Genomic DNA, 12,558 nt, shown 5'->3' with positions numbered 1-12,558 from the left:
GGCTGTGTTCCAATTCTTAGACAGCACGTAGACAGTCTACGAAGACTGCTTAGAAGACAGCATCGAGCCCATGGTGTCCGAGAATTGAAACAGATTTAGACAGCTTTTGCACGAAGGTGCACCACCTTGCATCGAAAACAAAAAACTAAAATGAACAAATGTAACTGTTGTAATTTCTGGCTTATTTCGTGTTGAATTAAAAAAAAACTTTACTCACATTGACCGTCTGGGAAAGCGTCCGATTGTGTGCAGACGATTATTACAACGACATTTGATCTATCTGAGCGATTTGCTGAGCTGACATCTTGTTTAGGCAGCAAAGTAGCCTGCATTGTATTTGTCTTTGGTGCGGTCATCTCGGAGCTGTCTGTGTTGCCGGCTACGTGAAAATTGGAATGGGACTTAAAATTGCCACCGTCCATTTAGCTGTCTATTTAGCCCTCTACGGTGAGTATTGTGACACACCCCGCATCGTAGACAATTACGATGCAGGCTACTTTGCTGTCTGAACAAGATGGCGGCTCAGCGAATTGCTCAGATAGATCGAATCTTGCCAGAATGGTCGACTGAACACTAGCAAACGCTTCTTTAGACGGTAAATGTGAGTAACGTTAATTTGTTTTTGATTTCAACACAATATAAGCCAGAAATTACAACTGTTAAGTTGCTTTATTTTAGCTTTTTCTTTTCGGCGCAAAGTGGCGCATCGTCACGTGAAAGTCGCCTAAACGTGTTCCATTTCTCGGACAGCATGAGCTCGATGCTGTCTTCTAAGCCTTCTTCATAGACTGTCTACGTGCTGTCTAAGAATTGGAACACAGCCTATGTCTTCACCATTTCCTACAAGACTGGCCGTCTACACGCTGATGCGGCTTGTCTTTACAGGATGCCACTACTGACGACAGATTGTGAAGCCGATAAATTTGACCACCTTATCGCTTCTTTGTCGTCTGGCTGTCCCGATGCCGTGAATTTCACCGCTGAGCAGCGTAATGGCGCAAGGTTGAATTCTCTCTTCCCTGGAGCAAGAGTCAATGAGCGAACGCTAATTCTGCGTCCAAAATGGTCTTCTTTACCAGAGAAAGCTGTCCACGATTGGCGCCCGCTTTCTTCTGGTCGTTCCTGCGTCCTTCAAACGTGTGTGCTGCGTCTCACGCATAATGACCCCACCTCTGTTCACCTAGGAACCGCACGAACACTTAATCGCACAAAAGTGCGCTTCTATTTGCCGAAAATGAGCAAGCGAATTCAAAACTACGTGGCCAGCTGTACGCAGTCTCAGAGCCACAAGCGGCCCACCTCAGGTTCAGTTGGTCACTTGGAACCCGTAAAGCCTCCCCGTTCCCCTTTGGAAAAGTCGGCATTGATCTGATGGGACCATTTCCACACTCCTCAAAAGGTGATTGGTGGATAATTGTATGCGCTGACTACCTGACGCGATCCTGCGAGACGGCTACCTTATCTTCCATCGCGGCAGTCCAGGTTTCGGAGTTCCTGTTGCGTTCATTCATCCTCCGACACGGGCCACCTCGCGTGATAATAAGTGACCGTGGACGGCAATTTACCGCTGATACTGTGGAATCATTACTTCGTTTGTGTGCCTTCAAGTTCCGACACTCAACTGCGTATCATCCGCAAACTAACAGCCTCACCGAGCGCACAAACCGAACGTTCATCAACATATCAATGTACGTCGCCTGCGACCACAAAAACTGGAATGAAGTATTACCATTTGTCACGTACGACTTCAACACGACGAAACACGAAACGACAGGTTACAGCCCTTTCTATCGGCTCTACGCTCACTCACATCGACATACACTGGACACTATCTTTTATTTTGTCGTCCAAGACGATTTAACAATAGCCGAAACTTTGTGTTGTGCGGAAGAGACACGTCAACTTGCCTGCTTACGAACACTGGCAGCGCAAGAGTCCTCCAAAACTCGCTACGACAGTCAACACTGGCATGTAACCTATGCCCCCGATGACCTAGTGTGGATGTGGACCCCAATACGCAGACGTGGCTTGAGCCAAAAGCTACTGGCACACTACTCCGGTCCGTTCGTGATGCTCTATTGTCTCAGCATGGTAAACTATGAAATTGCACGTGTCACTACTAGTGGCCAACGTTCATGCAAGACAAAGGTGACGTATTGCCACATGATATGCTTGGGTGACATCCAGGAGTGAAAGAAGACAAAGACGATCTGTCTGACTGCTGCTTGGCTAGTCGACTCAACGAACCCATTAAACCAAGTATGTCTTAAGAAACGTGACAAGACTGGTAGAGTTGCTGGGTACAACGTCTCACGATCCACCCGATGCCCAATACCCCACCCAGCAACCGGAACACAAGCCCTGCACCCGTGGACACTCCTGTTCACAGAGTAAGCCGCCGCCAACGAGGCCTACCACCTGAGACACCAACCACTGACGCAGCGACTATGACTTCGACTCAAGATCCCGTGCAAGCTCCGACACCTTCCATGCCGATCTACTGCACCAATCAGAGCCCACTCATGCCTAGCCCCTTTCATGGGGAGCAGCATGAAGATGTTGACGACGGGCTGAGTGAGTTCGAACGTGTCACCGCGATAAATTACTGGGATGATGCCGCGAAGCTCCGGAACAGTACACTTGCGTAAAGGACGGTGCCAAGACGTGGTTTTTGAACAGGGATGATGTTCTGGCATCTTGGCGCGAGTTCCAGCGTCGCCTTCTGGAGACCTACAGGAGCCGCGATCGCCGCGAACGGACGGAGCGTGCACTACAATCACGCATCCAGATGCCAAACGAGACCGTCTCGATGTACGTCGAGGACATGACATGGCTTTTCAAGCGAGCGGATCCTGCTATGGCAGAAGAAAAAAGTTGCGCCACCTCATGCATGGTGTGAAGGAACAACGTTTTGCTGGTTTGGTGCGTAGTCCCCCAAGAGTGTTGCTGAGTTCCTTACTGAAGCGCCAACAGTGGAGCAAGTACTGCACCAACGGTCTGCCCTGTTTGACCGTCAAGTGAATGCTGCCTCGACTTCCAAAATTTTCGCCACCTCTGGGAGCAAGAGCCCCGAATGGATTCACGAGTTCATCCGATCTGTCGTCCGAGAAGAAATGAAAAAGATGTACGGAACAAGGCGAATCGATGTTGGTTCTATCACCAGTGTCATCCGTGACGAGATCCAGCAGGTGTTGCACGCCCACCGTTTTCCGCCGATGTCGGTTGATCCGGAAACGGCTTCTATGTCCACTGACAGTCGCCGTCGTACGTACGCGGAAGCCTTGCGATCTGCCACGCCTCGTTCTGGTCAAGGAGTCCCGACCCAGCCAGCGCCGCACGTCCCGATCTAGACAGTGCCGCACGTCCCGATCCAAACAGTGCCGCACGTTCCGCTTCAGAGTGTGCCATACGTCCCGATCCAGACAATGATGCCGTCAGTCGCGATTCAGTCAGCGCACGCTGTTTTGGACATCGATGGCCGCCGTGCACCAACGCGCAAGTCTGATTTCTGGCGTACGCCGGACAGACGACCCCTCTGCTATCATTGTGTTGAGGCTGGTGACATTTACCGCGATTGCTCAAACCGGCAACTTGGCCTGCGTGGATTTTTCGTCAATTTACCTCGTCCCCAAATTGGTCAAAGGCCGAGGGATATTGAAGAGTATCTCGCGCAACAGCGTGCACCCTTAACACGACGGCAATCGTGGTCACCATCTTCGAGGAGACCCGCAGCCACTGGGTCACGTTTGGAGGTGACGGCACGGGAACGCTCTCCAAGCCCTCGTCGGAAAAACTGAAGGCAGCGGCCTTCGGGGGCAAGGTCGCTGGGACTCAAAGTGCGGAAGACCTCCCATCGACGCTTGCACGCAACGCGGAAGACATTCAATCAGAGAATAATCGCAGTACCGAAGAAACGCCGAAATCCACATCTGAACCCAGTGACCGCGTGTCACTCGACATACCTGTGCTGATTGACGATTTTCAGGTCAATGCATTGATTGACACTGGTGCAGACTATCCGATTATCAGCGGGAGGCTAGCGAAAGATCTCAGGAAAGTGATTACGCCGTGGAATGGAACGCGAATTCGAACTGCTGGAGGACACCTTGTAACACCGCTGGGTCGCTGTACGGCAAGAGTGAAAATTCGTGCGTCAACGTTTGTGCTCAGCTGCCTCGTTCTGCGCGACTGTTCACGTCAGCTGATTATCTGCATGGACTTCCTTCGGGAATACGGTGCCATCATAAATCTTCGTGAGCGCATTGTGACCTTCTCGACTCAAGGCGCAATAGATCTAGACGCTGATAACTGCCGTAGACCTGCGCTGCGTGTTGCTGACCCCAGTGTGACACTGCCGCCTCGAGCGACTGTTCCCATCGAAAACATTTGCGAAGACCTCCTGGACGGTGACGTGGTGTCTGAAAGCAACCTATCACTTCTGCTACTCCAAGGTGTATGTGCCGCCTGAAGTGTTGTGCGTGTTCGTAACGGACAGTCGCAAATACTACTTACGAACTTCAACTACGAGCACCAACATCTTTTCCGCAGAACCACCGTAGCCAATGGAGACCCTGTTGCCGACGTCACGGAGTGCTTCGCGTCCGAGGAAACGCATGAGGATGAAGAATTTCTAGACCACATCGACATTAATTAGACACTGTCCGACAAGAGAAAGGCTGCACTTCATGTTCTTTTAAGGAAGTTTTGGTCTTGCTTCGCCTCTTCTTCCAAAGTCCGTCAAACACACCTCGCCAAACATCGAATTATTACCGGCGATGACGTCCGCCCCGTCCGGCAGCAGACTTATCGCGTTTCTTTCAAAGAACGTGCGGCTATTCAGACACAAGTAAAAGATATGCTCGATGACGGGATTATTCAACCATCCAGCAGCCCTTCATCCTCGCCAGTCGTTCTAGTGAAGAAAAAAGATGGCACGCTGCGATTTTGTATTGACTACAGGAAGCTTAATAGCGTCACGAAAAAAAAGACGTTTACCCGCTCCCACGGGTCGACGACCCTCTCGACAGATTACGACGTGCGAAGTATTTTTCGTCCATTGATCTAAAGAGTGGCTATTGGCAAATTGAAGTGGATGAACGAGACCGAGAAAAAACCGCGTTTGTGACTCCAGACGGACTTTACGAATTCCGTGTTCTTCCCTTCGGCCTCTGTTCTGCCCCAGGCACTTTTCAGAGGATGATGGACACAGTTCTCGCTGGCTCGAAGTGGCAAAGCTGCCTTGTCTACCTCAATGATGTGGTCATGTTTTCCGAGAGCTTCGAAGAACATCTGAAGTGCCTGAGAAAGGTTCTTGATGCCATTCCCACAGCCAAACTCACGCTGAAACCCCAAAAATGCCATTTCGGCTATGAAGAGCTGAAATTTCTGGGACATGTCGTTAGTGCGGATGGAGTGTGACCTGATCCAGACAAAACTGCTGCTGTCGCCGCCTTCCTTGTTCCGTCAGATAAATGAGCAGTACGCCATTTTCTCGGCTTGTCCGCTTATTATCGCCGATTTATCGCCAACTAGTCGAAGATAGCTGAACCTCTTACGCGACTCACCCGAGAGGACGTGCCTTTTACTTGGAGCGCAGAACAAGACGCAGCGTTCACAGAGCTACGGCAGAGAATGCAAACAGCCCCTTTTCTTGCCCATTTTGAAGAGGACGCTGCTACAGAAATTCATACAGATGCCAGCAACGTCGGACTTGGCGCTGTCCTTGTACAACAACATGGTGACGTTGAACATGTAATAGCTTACACCAGTCATACTCTTTCTCGAGCCGAGACCAACTATTCTATATCGGAAAAAGAATGCCTCGCAGTCGTGTGGGTGATGACCAAATTTCGGCCTTACCTCTACGGTCGTCCCTTCAAAGCGAGTGGTGGTGACTGACCACCACTCGCTCTGCTGGCTGGCAAATCTCAGAGATCACTCCGGCCGTCTCGCTCGGTGGAGTTTGCGTTTGCAAGAGTTCAATATTACGATTGTGTACAGGTCAGGGCGCGAACACGAAGATGCCGACGCGCTTTCTCGAGCGCCGGTGGGGCACGCTGTCAGGGGCTCCGAGGATGAAGATTCCTTTCTCGGAGCAGTCAGCGATTCCGAATTCATGTCAAAACAGCGGGCAGACGACGAATTACGCCCAGCTACTGATTCCCTGGAAGGCCAGAACTCTCAGGTCCCTCTACACATTGCTCGCGAACTGTCGTCTTTTTGTCTAAGAAGAGGCAATATTTACATGAAAAACGCCCGTGGTAACGACAAAGCCTTCTTACTCGTTGTTCCTACCGGAATGCGGGACGAGATCCCCCTTGCGTGCCCCGACGAGCCCACGTCAGGACATTTGGGCTATTCGCGAACGCTCACCAGAGTACGCCAACAGTATTACTGGCCGCGACTATCAACTAGTGCACATAGATACGTGAAAGGCTGCCGTGAGCGCCAGCGTCGCAAGACTCCGCCTGTGCAACCCGCGGGCCTGCTCCAGCCGATCGCACCACCACAGACACCGTTTGAGCTCGTGGGAATGGACCTTCTCGGACGCTTCTCTTTGTCGTCCTCTGGGCACAAATGAATTATATTTGCGACAGATTATCTTACTCATTATGCTCAAACAACAGCGTTACCCCGTGGCACATCCTCTGAAGTCGCGCAGTTCTTCGTACACCAAATTGTCCTACGGCATGGTGCCCCGTCATGCGTGATTACGGACAGAGGGACGACATTCACAGCACAAATGATGGAGGACATTTTTAAATTGAGCTGCAAAAGTCATAGAAAAACGACGGCTTATCACCCGCAATCGAATGGACTGACAGAGAGGATTAACAAGACCATAGTGGACATGCTGTCAATGTACGTTGACGTACACCACAAAACCTGGGACAAAATTCTTCCATACATCACGTTTGCATACAATACGGCAACGCAAGAAACAACGCGATTTCCGTCTTTCCGACTCGTTTACGAACGCAACGTGCGAACCATGCTCGATGCTATGCTTCCGTGTGACCAAAGCAATGAAATCGCTCCAGACGCTGAGCAATACACTCATTACGCCGAAGAAGCTCGTCAGCTAGCTCGCATAAACACCAGTCACCAACAACATAATAACACACGACGTTACAACCTCCGCCATCGAAACGTCACCTACCAGCCTGGGGACCAAGTGTGGGTGTGGACCCCTGTCCGGCGACCACGCTTATCCGAAAATCTCCTAAGCCGTCATTTTGGGCCGTACAAGGTTCTCAGACGTGTCACAGATCTTACCTACGAGGTATTTCCGGACGGCGCAGCGTCTTCTCGTCGACAGCTTTGGCCCGAAACCGCGCATGTCGTTAGGCTGAAGCCCTACTTCACACAGTAGCCCTTGTGGTTCACGTGTTGCAATATGCCGTGACTTTGCGCTGCTGCTGCTGTTTGTGTTCTCCTGTGTTTTTATGCCTTTTGTTTTTGCGCTTCAGTGGCGAAACTTCCTCATTTGCGCTGCGAGTACTGGCACTCTCCCCCTTTGGTTCTCTGTATCTGCGTGTGTATGCCTTCATTTTTTTTCTTTACGAGCATCGAGTCGATGCTTTTAAATGGGGGACTATTGCCACATGATATGCTTGGGTGAGATACAGGAGTGAAAGAAGACAAAGACGATCTGTCTGAGCTGCTGCTTGGCTCGTCGACTCAACGAACCCTTTAAACCAAGTTTGTCTTAAGAAACGTGATAGTATGCTGCCCGCCTGAAGCCGTTTACACAAAGTATACAAGAGTGACTCGCCCAGACGGCTTCATCTGAGACAGGAGGAATGATACAAAGTGTCACTACCAGGAAAAACAAGGGAAACGTGGGTAGAGAAGAAATACAACGTTGCTCCTACTGTGATCAAGAACTCAGTGCCCCCCCCCCCTTAAGTTACTTCACCTTACGTAACAGTATATATATATATATATATATATATATGTGTGTGTGTGTACTGCCACATTCTTGTTCTCAAGTTTTGTTATCGCCCCAATACACTACGCATTTCTCAGCGCAATCCGCGCCTGCAGCCTTCGAGAAGCTTCACGACTGTAGTAGGTCATTTGTTTAGGATCACGCCCGCTCCGCGAACTATACAGATTATTCTGTAGCCTACGTCACCACTAGCGATAAAGCTAGAACATTTGACGACAAGTGTATAAATGCCGACGCGCTTCGCCGCTTGTCAGTTGATCGACGGCTGACGATCCGTTCAACGCTATCAGTGCAGATTTTTGACTGTGATCCGACTTTCCCTTTACCGGGCACAAGTTTCCCCAAATAAACAGTTCAACCTTCATCCTGCTGTCTGTTTCTTTGTCGACGTCACGACCCTGTGACACCTGGTGGAGGTGCTGCTTCTTTGAGGTTCCGGACGCCCCCTTAGAGCCACGAGCCCACAATTGATTGATTGATTTGTGGGGTTTAACGTCCCAAACCTACTATATGATTATGAGAGACGCCATAGTAGAGGGCTCCGGAAATTTCGACCACCTGAGGTGCTTTAACGTGCGCCCAAATCTGAGCACATGGGCCTACAACATTTCCGCCTCCATCGGATATGCAGCCGCCGCAGCCGGCATTCGATCCCGCGACCTGAGGGGTAAGCCGCATATTTATATATATATATATATATATATATATATATATATATATATATATATATATATATATATATATATATATATATATATATATATATGTGTGTGTGTGTGTGTGTGTGTGTGTGTGTGTGTGTGCGTGTGTGACATATGAAGCGATGGTTAGGAGAAGTAGATGAGGAAGAAGCGTGCTTTGGAATAAACATGACGTATGAGCCAGGTCACGTCGCCCATTCATCATAGCGTCACACGAGTCGACAGGATGAAGACCTGGCCGCCGCTCGTCAGTCTCACATCATTCACAAAGCCACCGGCAATACGCCTCAACTGAATATCGACCACAGAAGAGGGGATCTCAGGCGCATGCAGTTACCGGCATCATGACAGAAGCATCGACTGACCTTCCCATCCCGAAGTACACCGGAGCAGCAGACGATAGGCCTGTACAAGACTGGTTCGACCTGTTCGAGCTCCACGCTACCGCGGCCTCATGGTCAGAATGGGAGATGATCATCAACTTTACTGACTACGCTTCCGGTGAGGCTTTCAAATTCTACCTCACCCACATATTTCAAAACGACGAGTCATGGAAAAAGATCAAAGAATATATGATTGTTATATTTAAAGAATACAGTGAAGACTACGGCGAAGACTCGATTATAACCCACCATCTGCAGACAATTGCACTCAGTCGTCCATTTCACAGGCAGTCTTCAACCATTCGATCGCACAACAAGATTCGACCACTGGCACAAGACGAAGTGGCGCACGGTTTCAGTGACAGACGACAATGCGTATTTTGGGAAAAACAAAACCACCGAGTGGGCCTCCCTCCTGCACGAAAGTCAACATTTCTTAAGTCATTGCTCCAGCATATGACACGAGACGTTGCTCAACCACCTGACGTCCTTCACTGTTTGTCTCGCATACGTGGTCCACAACCTGGGTTGTGGACCACGTATCACGCGGCTCTTCAAGCTCTCCTAATACTCACCGCTTGCCCTATAAGGACGCCGTATTCGTGGTAGATGACCTAGCGCACCGGGAAAATACCTTGTCCAGCCACTGCCATTCCGAAAGCCATTGTACTTCAGGAACGCGTAGCTCTATTCCCCCGCAAAGAAACAAACATGCGGAATCGGAACCACGTCAAGCCATGTTTGTGGCGATGTCATCCTCGGGAACTGGACCAACGCAAAGTTGAAACAGCATGGAGTCACCGTTCAATGCAAGTCTCGTTGATTAAAACGAAAATGTGTCTACTGCTTTCCTTGACGCAAATGATGCTTGCAATGCACTCGTAAATTACGTTGGGACTACCGACAGCGTTTCCTCCTTCAACGACGATGACCACCCGCAATTTTCTCAGCGCCATCGCTACACCAAGAAAAGACGACGATGAACGAAAGCTTCAAACCATTCACAGACAACCGCACTCGATCGTCACAGTCAAAAGCAGCCTTCACGCATTGACCAACCTCCTGCTTTTCTGTCGCATGTATCTTCGGTCGCTCACAACGCCCACCTCGCGTCTGACGCATTGACTATGGTCGGAATAGAGCGGAGAAACTCCGAGCACACTCAGTCAAGCCCGTCACCAACAGTTCAGTTTTACGTGCCAGAAGAGCTCGCATCGTTCGTTCTACAGAGATACACACATTCCCAATTAAAATATGACCAAGCCGATCCTTTCGCAGTGTCGCCGTCGAATTCCCAGCCACGTGAGAGCCCTACCCACACAGGAGGCTCGGAATGATCAAATCTCAAGCACTGCCCTGTGCCAGAAACATCCATCAAGAATGGCGCTGCAAGAGCCTCAGCAGATTTTTCTGCCAATTCTGGCGCGCTATCTTCATTGCCTCACACAAATCGCGACACCCGAACAAGTATCAACTATTTGCTGGTCACGTCAACCTACAAAGAAAAGCGGGCTCATGGTTCCAAAGGAAGTTCACCTCGTCAGGCAGTGCAACATCAGCAATGCCAACAAAAGCAACAACAAGAACCCCCACAGCTAAAACGACCACACCAACATAGGCAACGAACAACTAAAACTACATCGCAAGGATACTTGCGGCCTGAAGAGTGTCGTGATCAACATACACTAAAGAAAAGACTGATTCCGCATCTGAGCTATCTTCGCAGAAAGAAAAGCCAAGGAACTTTTCCGCACCAGCGTTCAAGATTTCGCCTTTGGTCTGAAAATCTGCGTCATCACCAAGAAAACTCCCCAAAAGCCACAAAACAACCGCTTGTGCTCTGCAGGAACACAAGCAGCGCCTAATCAGCCACGATCAACGGGCGCGCAAATTGCATGCACGGCGTTTGTATGACCCACGACAAAAAATGCGACGCCTATGAAACATTCAATCCTGCAAAGCGTTCCAACCTCGTTCGTTTTTTGCAAAAATACCGGCTGTATTTCCATCTGTTTCCACGTCCAAAGCATTTTTATGTTATCCAGGACGCAACCACCAGCCTCGCCCAGCAGAACTCCTGCGTTAACCGGACTGCTGCACTTTCCCCTGAAGTCTTTGAAAGTTTACGGAACTCCCCTGGAGCATAAAACCAATTGCGAATTTTTGACAATTGCGACTTTTTAACCTCTACTTGTTTACTTTTTCTTGTTAGTAATCCATGCCTTATTTCGGGGGGAGGGGAATCGTGTGACGTATGAAGCGATGGTTAGGAGAAGTAGATGAGGAAAAAGTGTGCTTTGGAATAAACATAGCCTATGAGCCAGGCCACGTCGCCCATTCATCATAGCGTTACACACACACACATACAAATACACACACACACACATATATATATATATAGATATATATATTGTGTGTGTGCGTGTGTTTTTGGATAAAATCACAGCAAATTCACCAGGTGAATGATGACGAGAGGGGCGAAGCACGAAAGGACTGTTCAATGCTTCGCCCCACTCATAAACATTCACTCCGTGAATATGTGGTGACCCTGTTCTTATTGACATGCAATGCACTTTTATGACCTTGAAAACTGGCTACTACGATGACATGGGACGACAGGGGACGTACGACCCACGGCGTAAGGAGTTTCCCCCCTAAAAATAATGCACCAGATGCACGTCGTCCGCTCTACGAGAAGCGCGGTGAGTTTTCACTGTTCATCTTCAGAGACCATGGCCAAGTGCAGTGAGGTCCTTAGGGTGTTATAAACGTCATCCAAACATGTGGCCTTCCGCATTAAACGGACACCCTACCTGCGCATTAGGCGACCGATGGCTACTTCTGCGTTTTTGCCCCGCACTTCTTTCTGTCGCTACTTTATCGCAAAGCACGTAGTCGCACTTCCCTGCAGCTGGTTACGTCACAAAACGGGGCAAGAAGATGGATTTATGCCGAAAGCTCGTGATCCCACGAAAGTCTTACCACGTTTAAATCAATGCTACGAGTAATGAGTTCGCGTTACAATGGAGCTTGCTTGGCGGGCCCATCGGGAAGTATGGGATCCGGACTGCAGCCACGGTATCGTATTGTGCTACAGGACTGGCTGTGTAAGCAGTATACACTTGGGAAAGCAAATACATTCGACATTGTGTAGACTTTTTCTTGTGTACACTGAGGCGGGGTTCGCGCTGAGCATTGCTGATAGTCTTGGTAAACCAAATACAACAAAAGTAAAAAAAAAGAAAATTAACGTCCCTATATAAACTTGCAAGGGGCGAGAAAAGAAATGATTGTGAGCAGCAGAAAATTGACGGTAATGAATTTTCGAAGTTAACCTGGCTGCAAAAGTCCCCGAGAGACACAATAGAACAAATAATTTGACTATTTAATATTCATTCATGTTTGGAATGGACAAGGCACGCACACAAACACGTACACAAGATTAAAGATATCCTAAAAGCACGGGTACCCACTCGCAATAACAGTTTATTTAAAAGAAAAGCAAGTACATATATATTACATC

General features: G+C 49.1%; 1 protein-coding gene across 1 annotated transcript in view; it reads right to left on the bottom strand.

Annotated features, from left to right (window-relative positions):
- Nucleotides 1-9,765: 9,765 nt before the first annotated feature.
- The window catches only part of LOC142817536 (glutamate receptor ionotropic, kainate 2-like), a 30,284-nt gene continuing 27,491 nt past the window's right edge, over nt 9,766-12,558 (bottom strand). Inside the window, exon 4 of the mRNA XM_075894567.1 lies at nt 9,766-9,800. Within this exon, the coding sequence (XP_075750682.1) occupies nt 9,766-9,800 (35 nt within the window). The remainder of the gene's footprint in view (nt 9,801-12,558) is intronic.

This window comes from Rhipicephalus microplus, chromosome 5 (assembly GCF_043290135.1).
Source record: "Rhipicephalus microplus isolate Deutch F79 chromosome 5, USDA_Rmic, whole genome shotgun sequence".
Lineage (NCBI taxonomy): Eukaryota > Metazoa > Arthropoda > Arachnida > Ixodida > Ixodidae > Rhipicephalus > Rhipicephalus microplus.
The sequence above is the reverse complement of the archived record's forward strand: the minus strand, read 5'-3'. Positions and strand labels throughout refer to the sequence as shown.